The sequence below is a fragment of the Trachurus japonicus genome, chromosome 9 (assembly GCF_045865225.1).
Source record: "Trachurus japonicus isolate A0001 chromosome 9, Traja_1.0".
NCBI classification, from domain to species: domain Eukaryota; kingdom Metazoa; phylum Chordata; class Actinopteri; order Carangiformes; family Carangidae; genus Trachurus; species Trachurus japonicus.
The window spans coordinates 2,320,447-2,336,255 of record NC_140915.1 but is presented as its reverse complement, the minus strand read 5'-3'; the positions used below and the strand labels follow the sequence as shown (position 1 = coordinate 2,336,255).

At 43.0% G+C, this 15,809-nt stretch overlaps 1 protein-coding gene across 1 annotated transcript; it reads right to left on the bottom strand.

Annotated features, from left to right (window-relative positions):
• Positions 1 to 2,099: 2,099 nt before the first annotated feature.
• On the bottom strand, positions 2,100 to 13,969 carry LOC146980505 (WD repeat-containing protein 5-like). The gene is made up of 13 exons (XM_085785707.1): positions 13,675 to 13,969; positions 12,050 to 12,158; positions 11,893 to 11,966; positions 11,288 to 11,377; positions 9,139 to 9,228; positions 7,609 to 7,692; positions 7,407 to 7,462; positions 7,229 to 7,275; positions 7,008 to 7,083; positions 6,429 to 6,462; positions 6,225 to 6,299; positions 5,186 to 5,273; positions 2,100 to 2,263 (listed from the first exon to the last, which is right to left on the bottom strand). Exons 1-13 carry the CDS (start codon positions 13,747 to 13,749, stop codon positions 2,163 to 2,165), a joined length of 999 nt encoding a protein of 332 aa, XP_085641833.1. The 5' UTR covers positions 13,750 to 13,969; the 3' UTR covers positions 2,100 to 2,162.
• Between the last annotated feature and the right edge of the window lie 1,840 nt (positions 13,970 to 15,809).

Below are 15,809 nucleotides of genomic sequence, written 5' to 3'. Positions count from 1 at the left end.
TAAAATGACACCAGGGGCCTCATTTATCAAAGAGGGTGTAAAACTGCTACTAAAGTTTTGCGTACGGCGAAAAGACGAAAATTGCGTACATTCAAAATATTTAAACCTTTTTCAGATCAATCAAACTGTGCGTACGCACAACTCTCCGCAATAAATCACACCGGACCCAAGAATGGTGCACACGTGAACACACCTCTTACTCCGCCCCCAGAACGCCTATATACAACTATATATGGTCAGCACGTGCATATTAATTAGCCATGTGGCTCTGTGGAGCAGCAACAAAGTGACAACGGAGACAACGGGCGGAGAGCGGGGGAAAGAAGCGGAACTTCTCCGAAAGCACATACACGGCGATATCGGGCAATAAATCAGTCAGAAAAATGATCTTGCATTTTAATAAGCTACAATAAAAACCAAAACCTCCCAAATCTCAACACCACTACTACCACAATTACTTCAAAAAATCCTACTGTGCTCTTCTAAATGTACTCCGCTCCTCTCTCCCTCTCACACTGCAGTTCTCTGACTCAGCAACGGTGTCGCCAATTCCTCCTGTTCCTCAGAAAAGGCGTAAATCACGGTACGCCAGGGTCAAAATGGGTGTAAATGTCCGCACTTTTTCCCGTCAGGTTTTGGTTTGATAAATCCTAAATTTGGCGGAGAAAAGTGCGTACGCACAAAACGGGGGAAAAAGGGTGTAAAAAAAGGTGTATCCACAATGATAAATGAGGCCCCTGGTTTGTTAGCGACGGCCGTCTGCCCGACTGCAGGTGAATGCAGCATCAGTGTAACGCTCCATTCCTCCTCACTGCGTTACCGCGGTGACTTTTCACAGCACCGAGCTTACAATTAACCGCTAATAAACGAGTTGAGACTCATTTCTCAGACGTTTCATATCAACACATCAGATGAATGAGCTGCTGCTAATTATAACAACCCAATGAAGTCACACACACACAAACAGCTCATAGTCAAAAATCTTTATTTACAAATAACTGAAGAAAAAAATCCTTCCAAACAATATTGATCATTTGATTGATCGATCGGCTGATTGAGCGGTGATGATGAAGACGCTGCTGTTTCTGATTGAAAGTCTGTGAATGCAACACACACACACACAGGTACTGCAACGACTGATTGATCAGAGGGGAGTGGGCGTGTCCTAGTGGTTTCCTAGCAACCGGCATCTGACGTCATGATGAAGTCTGATCCATTTTCTCAATAACGTATCTGAATTATCTGGTGTATTTCAGGTTAACGGTGAGGTCACATCATTAGGATGCTTTAAAGAGCCAGTCCACTCATTTCCACTTCTGTCTGATGATGTCACAGTGATGTCATCAGGCTCCACCTTCACACACCTGGACCAGTGGATCTTATATTTTCAACACTGCTTCGATTAATCCACCTTATTAGTTTCCTCTTTGGCTGTGATTGGACAGTTATCTTTAAATCATCGACGGCTTCACAATCACAAATTCAAAACAATAAAAGTCTCTCAGAGAAACGAGGCTGACCCCTGAACGACTGAAAGGCTTTTAATGTGAAAGGGAGGAGGGAGGAAGTGGCGCTTGTTAAAAACTCAAACAGTGAAAAGGAAATAAAAGCCCCCTCCTCTCTCCAGGTGAGCTGCAGTGAAGCTCCGCCCCCTCGACCTAAGGACGTAGAAGGTGAAGCCGAGTTTCTCCACATGATGATGATGATGATGATGATGATGATGATGACTTTAGATCTTCATCACAGTTTTATCATCTTCATCAATTCCATTCAAAGAATCACTCAAACATCTGGAGGGTGAATCTCTGAGCTGGGCAGTGGATCTGGATCTGGTTCAGTGGTTTCAGGACTGGACTGTATGTGGATCTGGACCAGTAGATCTGGATCAGTGGATCTGGATCAGTGGATCTGGATCAGAGGATCTGGATCAGTGGATCTGGATCAGTGGATCTGGATCAGTAGATCTGGATCAGTGGATCTGGATCAGTGGATCTGGATCAGTAGATCTGGATCAGTGGATCTGGATCAGAGGATCTGGATCAGTGGATCTGGATCAGTGGATCTGGATCAGTAGATCTGGATCAGTGGATCTGGATCAGTAGATCTAGACCAGGACCGGTGGATCTGGATCAGTAGATCTGGATCAGAGGATCTGGATCAGTCTAACAGTCGCTCCTCCACAGTTTGATGGTCTTGTCGTTCTCCAGAGCGGCCGAGGCGATGATGTTCTCTGTTGGATGACAGGCGGTGGAGATCACCACGTCTACGGAGAGACACAGGGTCAGACAGGACACAGCTGGACTGCTGCACATCTGGACTAACATCTGGACTAACAACAGGACTATAGCTGGACTAATAGATGGACTAACATCTGGACTAACAACTGGACTATAGCTGGACTAACATCTGGACTAACAACTGGACTATAGCTGGACTAACAACAGGACTATAGCTGGACTAACATCTGGACTAACAACTGGACTAACAACTGGACTAACAACAGGACTATAGCTGGACTAATAGATGGACTAACAACTGGACTAACAACTGGACTATAGCTGGACTAACAACTAGACTAACATCTGGACTATAGCTAGACTAACAGGTGGACTAACATCTGGACTATAGCTAGACTAACAACTGGACTAACAACTGGACTAAAATCTGAACTAACAACTGGACTATAGCTGGACTAACATCTGGACTAACAACTGGACTAAAATCTGAACTAACAACTGGACTATAGCTGGACTAACAACTGGACTAACATCTTGACTATAGCTGGACTAACATCTGGACTATAGCTGTACTAACAGGTGGACTAACATCTGGACTATAGCTAGACTAACAACTGGACTATAGCTGGACTAACAACTGGACTAACAACTTGACTAACATCTTGACTATAGCTGGACTAACATCTGGACTAACATCTGGACTATAGCTGTACTAACAGGTGGACTAACATCTGGACTATAGCTAGACTAACAACTGGACTATAGCTGGACTAACATCTGGACTAACAACTGGACTAACATCTTGACTATAGCTGGACTAACAGGTGGACTAACATCTGGACTATAGCTAGACTAACAACTGGACTATAGCTGGACTAACATCTGGACTAACAACTGGACTAACATCTTGACTATAGCTGGACTAACAACTGGACTAACATCTGGACTAACAAATGGACTATAGCTGGACTAACATCTGGACTAACAACTGGACTATAGCTGGACTAACATCTGGACTAACATCTTGACTATACCTGGACTAACAACTGGACTAACATCTTGACTATATAGCTGGACTAACATCTGGACTAACAACTGGACTATAGCTGGACTAACATCTGGACTAACAACTGGACTATAGCTGGACTAACATCTGGACTAACAACTGGACTATAGCTGGACTAACAACAGGACTATAGCTGGACTAACATCTGGACTAACAACTGGACTAACAACTGGACTAACAACAGGACTATAGCTGGACTAATAGATGGACTAACATCTGGACTATAGCTGGACTAACATCTGGACTAACAACTGGACTATAGCTAGACTAACAACTGGACTATAGCTAGACTAACAACTGGACTAACAACTGGACTAACAACAGGACTATAGCTGGACTAATAGATGGACTAACATCTGGACTATAGCTGGACTAACAACTAGACTAACATCTGGACTATAGCTAGACTAACAACTGGACTAAAATCTGAACTAACAACTGGACTATAGCTGGACTAACATCTGGACTAACAACTGGACTAAAATCTGAACTAACAACTGGACTATAGCTGGACTAACAACTGGACTAACATCTTGACTATAGCTGGACTAACATCTGGACTATAGCTGTACTAACAGGTGGACTAACATCTGGACTATAGCTAGACTAACAACTGGACTATAGCTGGACTAACAACTGGACTAACAACTTGACTAACATCTTGACTATAGCTGGACTAACATCTGGACTAACATCTGGACTATAGCTGTACTAACAGGTGGACTAACATCTGGACTATAGCTAGACTAACAACTGGACTATAGCTGGACTAACATCTGGACTAACAACTGGACTAACATCTTGACTATAGCTGGACTAACAGGTGGACTAACATCTGGACTATAGCTAGACTAACAACTGGACTATAGCTGGACTAACATCTGGACTAACAACTGGACTAACATCTTGACTATAGCTGGACTAACAACTGGACTAACATCTGGACTAACAAATGGACTATAGCTGGACTAACATCTGGACTAACAACTGGACTATAGCTGGACTAACATCTGGACTAACATCTTGACTATACCTGGACTAACAACTGGACTAACATCTTGACTATATAGCTGGACTAACATCTGGACTAACAACTGGACTATAGCTGGACTAACATCTGGACTAACAACTGGACTATAGCTGGACTAACATCTGGACTAACATTTTGACTATAGCTGGACTAACATCTGGACTAACAACTGGACAATAGCTGGACTAATAGATGGGCTAACATCTGGACTAACAACTGGACAATAGCTGGACTAATAGATGGACTAACATCTGGACTATAGCTGGACTAACAACTGGACTATAGCTGGACTAACAACTGGACTATAGCTGGACTAACAACTAGACTAACATCTGGACTATAGCTAGACTAACATCTGGACTAACAACTGGACTAAAATCTGAACTAACAACTGGACTATAGCTGGACTAACATCTGGACTAACAACTGGACTAAAATCTGAACTAACAACTGGACTATAGCTGGACTAACAACTGGACTAACATCTGGACTATAGCTAGACTAACAACTGGACTATAGCTGGACTAACAACTGGACTAACAACTGGACTAACATCTTGACTATAGCTGGACTAACATCTGGACTAACATCTTGACTATAGCTGGACTAACATCTGGACTATAGCTAGACTAACAACTGGACTATAGCTGGACTAACATCTGGACTAACAACTGGACTAACATCTTGACTATAGCTGGACTAACAACTGGACTAACATCTGGACTAACATCTGGACTAACATCTGGACTATAGCTGTACTAACAGGTGGACTAACATCTGGACTATAGCTGGACTAACATCTGGACTAACATCTGGACTAACTAAGTCCGGCTCAGAGGTCAAAGGTCATACCTGTGTGTCCTTGTAGTTTCTGAACAATCTCTTTGGTCTGAAGGTTCCAGATGTAAACCATGCTGTCCTCAGAGCCAGACACGATCCACTGAGAGACACACACACACACACACACACTTAAATTGGTCCAGTGTATTCTGACTCTTTAATAACATCTAGTTATGTTTAGTTCTTAGTTTGCTTAGTTAGTTAGCTTCAGTTAGCTTTAGTTAGCTTCAGTTAGCGTCAGTTAGCAGAAGTAAGCGATATTTTTGTGTTAATATAAGTCTTAAATAGTTATATCTTCCGACAGCAATCACTTACAAAGAGTCACTTCACGAGGACTAAACCCAAAAGAAACAACTGGAGCACTCGATAACGCATTGCGTCGAAACGTTAGGTGTTGTGCACCTGTATTAAATATCTGCATTATATCGAGTGCTCCAGTTGTTTCTTTTGGGTTTAGTCCTCGTGAAGTGACCCAATTGCACCTTCCTACCTACTGGTCCTGTCTGAGAGCACCGATTTACCGGCTGAAGCGCAAGAGCACCCTTCCTTTTGGACACTTACATAGAGTGTTTGGTCTGAAACACGGGTCTGTCAGTCACTCTGCTCTGCTCTGAGCCCAGGAGAAAACTTTTCTCGTATCCTACAATTTTTATCCAATGAGGAGAGAGAACGGCATGCAGGGCAGCCAGAGCCAGTCTGGTGCAGCCAAGGGATGCGCCTGAATGTGGTGACGTAGGGACGAGGACTGTTATGATGCGTTCAAGGCAACCCGTAACTGGTGTTTTTCCGACCTGTGAAGTGGTACCAGTTGGATCTGGTACGAGTTCACGGGTCAGAAGTTACGAGTGGCCGTTATAGTGACTTTCACAGGTAAAACAGGTCGGAGAAACACGAGTGGGTTGCCTGGAACGCTACAAAGTCGTAAGTTGTGACTTGAAGCTGTAATTTACGGTTTCAAAAGCCTGCCTAGAACGCAGCATTAGCCAAAACCACCGGATCGCTTACTTCTGCTTTAACTTCAGTTAGCTTCAGTTAGCCTTCTTTATCTCACCTTGCCTCCTGTGACAGAGAAGTTGGCGAAGATGCAGTACTTCTCATTCTTATGACCAGTGTAGGTCTTCAGACACTGAGGAGGACAGACAGAGAGACAGGTGGTTAGACAGACAGACAGACGGTCAGACAGACAGACAGACAGGGAGACAGGTGGACAGACAGACAGGTGGTTAGACAGACAGACAGACAGACAGGTCTGTACCTTTCCTTTGCTGTAGTCCCAGAGCTTCAACGTGCTGTGAACCAGAGATCAGAGTTAATGTTTGAAACTCAGAGACACAGAGACAGCAGAGAGTTAGCATGTGGCTAACACAGAGAGTTAGCGTAGCATGTGGCTAACACAGAGAGTTAGCGTAGCATTAGGCTAACACAGAGAGTTAGCGTAGCATGTGGCTAACACAGAGAGTTAGCGTGCAGTAACACAGGCAGTTAACATGTGGCTAACACAGAGAGCTAGCGTAGCATTAGGCTAACACAGAGAGTTAGCGTAGCATGTGGCTAACACAGAGAGTTAGCGTAGCATGTGGCTAACACAGAGAGTTAGCGTAGCATGTGGCTAACACAGAGAGTTAGCGTAGCATGGTTTTCACAACCAGAGGTGACGTTTTGGAGGGAATTTAACATAACGAGTTTCAGTTTGCAAAGCAACATCAAGAGAAATCAGGATGTTACAGCCAAATATGAATAATAACGTTGACTATTACACAATAACTTGTTGTAAACAATACCCTGTCACCATAGCAACATTAGCATCATGTGGCTACGACAGTGAAACACTCACTTGTCCAGAGTGGCAGCCAGGATGTATTTCCCATTAGGAGAGAACTTCACGAAGGACACGGGAGGGTTGTCGTCGTCTGAGGAGAGACACGCATCTTCATCATCACCATCATCTTCATCATCACCATCATCATCATCATCATCATCATCATCACCACCATCATCATCACCATCAGTCGTCTCTCTACAGCTGTTACAGATGTTGTGTGATGTTGAACTCACCAATCAGAGTCTTCAGACACTGTCCTGACGCCGTGTCCCAGATACGACTACACACACACACACACACACACACACACACACACACACACACACACACACACACAGTGTTACGTTCTGCAGTGTGTTTCATGTTTGACATTCAGTGTGTGTGTGTGTGTGTGTGTGTGTGTGTGTGTACCACAGTCCGTCGTAGCTGCTGGAGACGATGAGTGAACCGTCTCTGTTGAAGTGAACCTGTGGATCACACACACACACACACACACACACACACACACACACACACACACACACACACACACAGGTCAGAGGTCAGAGGTCACTTCCTTCCCGTTATGTTAATGAGCTGTGAGGGGTCAGAGGTCAGAGGGGGCGGGGCTTACAGCAGACACGGGGTCAGAATGAGCCGGCAGCGTCTTCAGACACTTCCCTGTCTTCACGTCCCAGATACGAACGCTCTCGTCGAACTAGAGGAGAGACAGACAGAGGAGCGTTGGATAACACTGTATTATAAAACATAAAGGTGAAATCCTGCGATCTGATTGGTTGTTAACCGTGGCTACTATTCTAAAGCCTTATCACAGCGTAGGCTATCACTCCGCCTCAGGCACGTATGACTGGTATGAATGGAAGTTGTTGTCATGTATCAAAGACAGCTGATGTTTTTACGATGTTAAAAAATGTAGTAAAGTAGTGTAATTGACATGTTGAAGGTGAACTTTGACCTCCAGAGGGTTAACAATGGTAGAGGGGACTGAGCAGTGACACAGAGCTACTAGGAGCTAACGTCTGGACAGCTGGGAACAGCTTTTTATTCTGCTTGAAGAAAACTACATGAAATTGATTGCGTATCCCTCTTTCATATTGTCATTATTGGTAACCGTTTTATAAAAGCAATATATCACTCCAGTCCGTGGTCTATGCTCATTCTACCACTCTAAGGGGGAACAACGCCTCTTAGAGTGGTAGAATGAGCATAGACCACGGCCTGGAGTGATATATTGCTTAATTGTACTGTACAAAATATGAATTGTATTGTAATATGTATGTATGTAAATATTTTGTAAAATGCTTTGGCAACAACACATTTCTGTTCATGCCAATAAAGCTGTGACCTGACCTGACTGTACTGACACTTTCCCACTACACAGAGAGACAGGTATAGGACGAATCTCCTTGTTGTTTACAACTACTTCCTGGTAGAAAACCAGCATGAGAACAATAGTGACGGACGAGAGTTTCTCTATATTTATCTAATTTTTCATGTCACTATATCACCGTTTAGACTAATCTGATGTTTGTAAAGTTTATAAAACCAATGATTGGACAAACATTACTATTTCTGTGTGCACATTTTTGTAATTAGTCATGGTTATCATAGATTAGCCGGGCTAACGGTTAGCTACCTGTTTAACTTTAATAACTCAGTGACTCAATAAACGCTCCATGAAAAAATATTTTCTCCAGCGGATATCTGAGTTCCAACATGACTGAGCTAACTGGAGTAGTTTCATGTCGTGTCCCACAACGGGAGGGTTTTAACAGCTGACGTCCTGCTGTTAGCTTAGCTACCGTTAGCTTAGCTACCGTTAGCTTAGCTACCGTTAGCTTAGCTACCGTTAGCTGTCCCTGTCAGCTGAGCCACTGATGCTTTCTAGACACTGTGATTCCCCCAAACTGAATAAATCCAACACATAGCAACACAAAACACACACACAGAAATAGTAATGTTTCTTCAATCATTTCAGATTTGTCTAAACGGTGATAGGGCGTGAAAAATATGATATATAGCTAAACTCTCGTTCGTTACTATTGATCTCATTCACATCACAGCTGGTTTTCTACCAGGAAGTAGAATGTAAACAACAAGGAGATTCGGTCTATATAGGGGTAGATATATAGAGTTAACTCACGGATCCAGACACCACCAGGTTGGACTGAGGGTTGAAGTTACAACAGAAGACGTAGTTGCTGTGTCCCTTCAGAGTCTTCAGACACTTCCCCTAAAGAGACAGAGACAGGAGCGGAGGTTACACTCTGTTGCCATGGAAACACTAGCCATGTTTCCATCCAAAGTGATCTGAATTACTGGGAAATGCGCATTAAAATAAATTCTAATCCTGTGTGTTTCCATCTACAGACTTTGGTTTTTACTGAGGAGGAACTATGAAGAAGTGCAGTAACATCATTATGAAGGTGTGTGGGGGCTTTTATTTTGCCGTGGCGGTGCAGAAACCCTGATGTTGTCTTGTGAATGAACTGCAAACACGGGAGCAGATGGGGTGAAAGTGGCTACGTCACACTTAATTCGCATACAGCTGTTTCCATCCCATTCCAATCAACCAAACCCGGCCATAGCAGCGTATTTCAGTTTGTGTGAATCAGGGGATTTTAATGCGAATCACGGCGTTTCCATCATCATTTTCCGATGCGACACATCTCGATGCATCTAAACAGCTGATGGAAACGCACCTACTGTCTCTGTCTGTGGCCCAATTCCGATTCTATTTTTCATCCCTACCCCTACCCCTAGCCCTCCCCCTAGCCCTTACCCTTGCCCTTGAAACGGAGCTACAAGGAGTAGGGTTGAAAGTCAACCCCTACGAACTGGGACACCACTTCAACAATCACATGCGTCATCAGTCGTCTCTGCTGGCTTTCACATAAGCAGACGTGACGAGCTTTTGCCACAAATCCTCTATTCAGAACCACGTTAACTTAATAAAATAAAATTTAATGAAGAATGATCGGTTCATTGTAAAACATTTATTTATTGATGTAAATGTGGTGATTTCTGTCCGTAGGCTACAGATCCCCCAGGCAGCGCTGCTCCTGTGTCCAAAACACATGAAGCTTCACTTTTAATTCAAACAAATTAATGCGACAATTGTTACATTTCATCAATGAGACCAGCATTTATCTACTAAAAAGAATGTAACTATGCGGCGGTAAACCTTTAAAACCCTGCGGGTAAGTTAATTAGCGGTCGTCTTTTCTACCGGGACGAGGTCGGGAGGTTGGCCGGCCGAGCAGCTCTCTGGACGGGTGGTGTCTCTGTGACGAGCCGTTGATCTGCTCCACAGGTGGAGCTTCACTTCTCCCAAAAACATGGGAGCAAACGTCTAAACAGCCTCATGTGGATAAACCGGCCGCACATTGGGGATCTAAACAGCTACTTTATCACATGAAAAAATATTAAAACTTAACAAAGTGACGTAATAACAGCGCTACAGTGAGAAATAAATCAGCTGCCGGTTGCCGCAAGATGCATTCTGGGAAACTTGCCATAGCCCTCGGTCCGTAGTGTGCCCCTGAAAAATCTCCGTTTCGAGGGCGAGATAGCCAGACCCCTTCCCCCTAACCCTGGTCTGGACCAGAATTGGGACACCCCTACCACTTCACGTGAACGCGCAAAACGAAGGGTTAGGGCCAAGGGCTAGGGCTAAGGGGGGAATCGGAATTCGGCCTGTGTGTGTGTGTGTGTGTGTGTGTTAGGGATGCACATGATTAACCGTTTAACCGTTAACCGATAACAAGAACTTTGACCGATTAATACTATCGGTTATTTTTTTATTATTATTAGGTCCTTATGTCGTCAACTCATGGGGGCGTGTCGAGACATGCAGAGTTCACTGCCTTCAGTCATATTTCACAGCAAAAAGTTACACAGGAGGACTGACAGCAGGCTATAGCAGCCCCAGTGAAGGAAGGTCAGACAATAAATGTAGCTACACGGACATAGATGTGGAGCTGTCAGAGGAGTTCTGCTGCTCCTTCAGCCTGTTTGGCTGCACTTTGTATAAAAACAGTTCTACATTGGACGATCTGACCTCCAGAGCGCGATCAGCTGAGACAGAACGCACTGATCAGCTGTCGCGGCACACGTGTGTATTTAACGGCAAAAAAAAAAAAAAATGGAGCTATCAATTTTTTTTTTTTTTTGCCATGCGCCGCAAGCATCTTAATCTTATCGGTTAACGGTCAATAATCGGTTAACGAGCGTCGGTTATCGGTCAGAAAAAAAAATTCAAAATGTGCATCCCTAGTGTGTGTGTGTCTTACAGAGTTGTTGTCCCAGATCTTGAGTGTTTTGTCGTCGGAGGCCGAGACCAGCAGGTTGGAGTCTGAGGACCAGGACACGTCAGAGATGCCCTACACACACACACACACACACACACACACACACACACACACACACACACACACACACAGACACACACACACACACACAGAGACACACACACACACACACACACACAGTTCATACTTGTATCAAACTTTTTTATATCAAGGACCCAAAACTGACACAAATTAGACCACGGACCCCCATTGGACAAAACACCAGAAATACACAAACAATCAATGTACGTTTAAATTAGGCCTAGCTACATTTTAGAAAGACTATAGAGAAATTTCTGGAAAAAAAGTGGTACAATTTCTCCAAAAAAGTTGAAACATTTCTAGAAAAAAGTGGTGAAAATTCTCACAAAAAAAATAAACAAAAAAAGTTTAAACATTTTTAGAAAAATCTGGTAAAGTTTCTCAGAGAAACAATACAAAAATGGGTAACATTTCTTTTAGTAAAAAGTAGAACAGAAAAATTGAGAAGAAACTGGTAAAAATTTCTCAAAAACATTCTAGGAAAAAGTGGTAAAAGTTCTTCTCACCAGTTTGTGTCCGACGATGGATTTCTCAAACTTCCCGTCGAACGCTCCCCAGATCTTTATCAGCTTGTCGGCAGCTGCAACAGACGTTACCATGGTTACCGCGCCATCAGAGCACCACAGTGTGTGTGTGTGTGTGTGTGTGTGTGTGTGTGTTTACAGGAGCTGGCGAGCCACTCTCCGCTGGGACTGAACTTGACGGAGGAGACGGCCTTGGTGTGTCCGGCCAGCGTGAACTTCACCGTGTAGTTTGGTTTGGCTGGATTAGACTGGGTTAAAGGGACAGTCCAACATTTAGTCACCATAACCCCTATAGTCTTTAAAGGGACAGTCCAACATTTAGTCACCATAACCCCTATAGTCACAGCAGTAGGTTCATCACCTTTAATTATCGGTGCATGTTGTTTTGAGATGGGCGGAGCAGAGACGTGAGCTGCTCAGTGAACACAGTTGAGGTGAACGGTCCAGGTCAACCTGTCCCTCATCAAACTCATCAAATACACAATCCAACAACTCCACAACGCTCTGGTGGACAAGTTGTGAGCTGCACATTCACCACGCTATGAGATAATAGCGTAACTCAGTGGTTCTCAAACTGTTTTACATCAATGACCCGAAACTGGCCCAATATTTAGACCACTGACCCCCATTGGACAACATTTTGAATCAAACACCAGAAATACACAAATATTTGTTCTGAGACTCATGCTGCGTTCAAAACAACTTGGAGGTCGGAATTCCCAACTCGGAAATCTCCGACTTCCGACATCATTGCGTTCACGCTGCAGGAACTCGGGAGAAAAAACCTGGATACCTGAAGGAATTTGTCGTATTGTGGCTCATCGCTGAATAGGAAGAATAGATGCAGCAGTAAATTATGTTTATTTTGGAGGAGAAGAGACGCTGCAGATGAGTGCACATAGCCTATAATGTTACAGCCTTGATAACAGTTAAACCTTATTTCACAATTTCACACCATACAACAATCACAGCTTAATATAAACGTATTTCATATAGGCTACTGCAATAATACACAAAAATATGCATTCAAACCTCAACAAAGAACTTAAAATGTCTAAATTCTTTGATGTTGTCGTGACGTCAAGTCGAAAAGTCGGAGCTCTGATATGATATCCGAGTTTCCGACCTGTAATTTCAGAGTTCGACGCCGTTCAATTCACTTTTTACAACTCGGAGCTCGTTTTTTTTACGACTTCCGAGTTGTTTTGAACGCAGCATAGAGAACGTTATTTTTTTTACTCCATATACGTTCAAAGATTTTCTAGAAAGAAGTGGAAAAGGTTGGGGACCCCCTTCAACCCTCACTTTTCCACTAGCGCGGCGCGGCTCTACTCAGTTTTTTTTTGCTTTTCCACTAGAACCTGGTACTTATTTTCTAACGCCTCAGCTCTGGTTCCAAGCAGCCGAAGTGACACTAACACAGAAGTCCAGAGAAAGACGGTAAAACAATACCACATCGTCATGACAACATGTTGTCACGTGTATTGTTTTGCCTCGTGCTGACGGACCACTTGTTTACATAGAGGCTTGTTTATGCCGTTACCTGCAGTGGCTGTCGTCCGTCTGCCGTCTGCCCAATTTCACCTGAATGCAGCATGAAAAATACCATTGAGTTGCTTGTGATCTACAATCACAACGCTAGATGGGAGGAATTCTTACACAATGTCCCTTTAACGGTGATGAACCTACTGCTCTGACTACAGGGGTTATGGTGAGAGGAGGATCTGAGTAAATGTTGAACTGTCCCTTTAACCCCCTGCTCACCTTGCTGCCGGAGGAGGAGGAGGAGGTCTGCTGCTTGTTGCTCTCCGCCTCCAGCTTCTTCTCCTCCGTCGCCATGTTGTCCCGTTAGCCGCCGCTAGCTTCAGTTAGCTTCAGTTAGCTTCGGTTTGTTTTGATCCTGCAGCTAAAGCTAAAGCTAAAGCTAACCTAGCTCCGGGTGCTAACAGCCAGCTAACTGACTCGGACCGAGACCCTGGTCCTGGTCTAGGAGCGGGTTCGAACCGGGTCTGGACTGGTACCGACTCTACTGCTCCCGGTCCGGGTCTGGGCCGGGGGGAGGAGGGGAGGGGGGGTCTCTGGTCTCTTAGCTCTTAGCTCCAGCAGCTAACAGCCAGAATGTGGCAGCGCCGCAGCTGCTACTGCGCATGCGTCACCGACCAACCAACAGCGAGTCAGGAAGGACAAAACTAGAAAAGCGAAAATACATGTAATTTTATTGGTCTGTAGCTGTGTCCCAATTCAGGGGCTGCAGCCTATTTCGTTTATTTACGTTTTTTTTTTATATCAATCCCTTTTTTTTTTTTTTACTATTATTGTTTATTTATTCATTATTTTTTAAATTATCTTCTTCTCTTTTTCTTTTCCTTTCTGATGTCTTGTTTACTTTTGGGATAAGGACAGTCATGAGCTAAGTTTACATTTGGCTTGTTTTTCTTTCCGTATTGATATCTGTGATACAGAGAGCACTTGTATGTTGTTGTCGATGTTTTGTTTGATAAAAATCAATACAATCTATTGAAAAAAAAAGAAAAGAAAAGTGAAAAAGACAAAAAAAAAAAAGGACAATGATGCATTATGATCCTATCAACCAATCAATACCACACAAAATTTTTAATTTTCAAGTTAAAAAAAACAAATAATTTCTTGTTGTTTAAGTCAGAGTTTGAACAGTTTGTCTACTAAACAAGGAAGCTGATAAAACTACACACTGTACTGTGTTTAATGTCCTTAACTGATACTGATATGAAACAACTATGCAACAGTAACTATGAAATGTTTTTCCCTGAAGCCTTTTTGTGATTGTTTTATTTAATGTTTTATTTTCTCCATGTATTTTATTTTATTCTTCATCCCTTTTTATCCATCTTTAACTTTTTTTTTCAAACTCTATTTTATAATTGTTCTATCATTATACAACAATGCTTCTGACTATTTGTACTTTTGGATGTGCTGTTCTGCATCAATGTAGGTTATATGGTTGATTCTGTAAATACTTCATCAATCAGTCACTTCACTTTTATTTACAGTTTTTCTCAGTTGCTAAAACACTAAACCCTGTTGTCTGAACCAAATTCTCAGTTGCCTGAACCCACTGATTGAATCAGTCTCTTTTGGCAAAACCATCAGCACTTTTCACCTGTTTAGACACAACTTACCAACACATTTTCATTGTGATGCACCTGTGTTGCAAAATGCTGAGCACAGGTGGCAAAAGTCAAACACAACTAAAGCACAAGTTTCACTGGTTGAACACAACAACTCAAAATTGATCACACTTGTGTCCAATGATGTGAGGGAACATATACTGTAGCCAGTTCAGGATGAAGTCCTGTGGCCTGATCCAGTACAGAGAAATGATGCTGTGGCTGAGTTGTGCACTTCTCATTTCTATATTTTTGTACTTTATTTTTACGTAGGCTTACTGCATACAAGTGCTAAATGCACAAGATTTCTGTTTGTTTTTGTACTGTACAAGTGCTACGTGTAAATGCACAAGATTTCTGTTTTTTGTACTTGTTTTTTTTTTTTTTTTTTACAGTAGGCCTACTATGTACAAGTGCTAAATGCACAGGTTTTTTGTTTTGCAAGAGGAGAAGATGAGAGACGACAGGGTGAAGGAAGAGAGGATGAGGGAGGGAGGGAGGGATGAACTGGGAAGAAAAAATAAGAAGGAAGGAAAAGGGATGAAATGGATGGATGTGAAATGGATGTGGGGAGGGAAGGAGGAGGGTGAAAGAAAGGGAAGGAGAGAAGTGCTACAGGTTTTTTGTTTTGCAACATGCATTTAGCTACAGTGACAATAAACATTTATTTCTACACCTTCATGTGCTGAGCTGAGATGTAGTGTTTAGTGACGGCTCAGTAGTGGTTTTAATTGTGATTTGACAACATAGTTC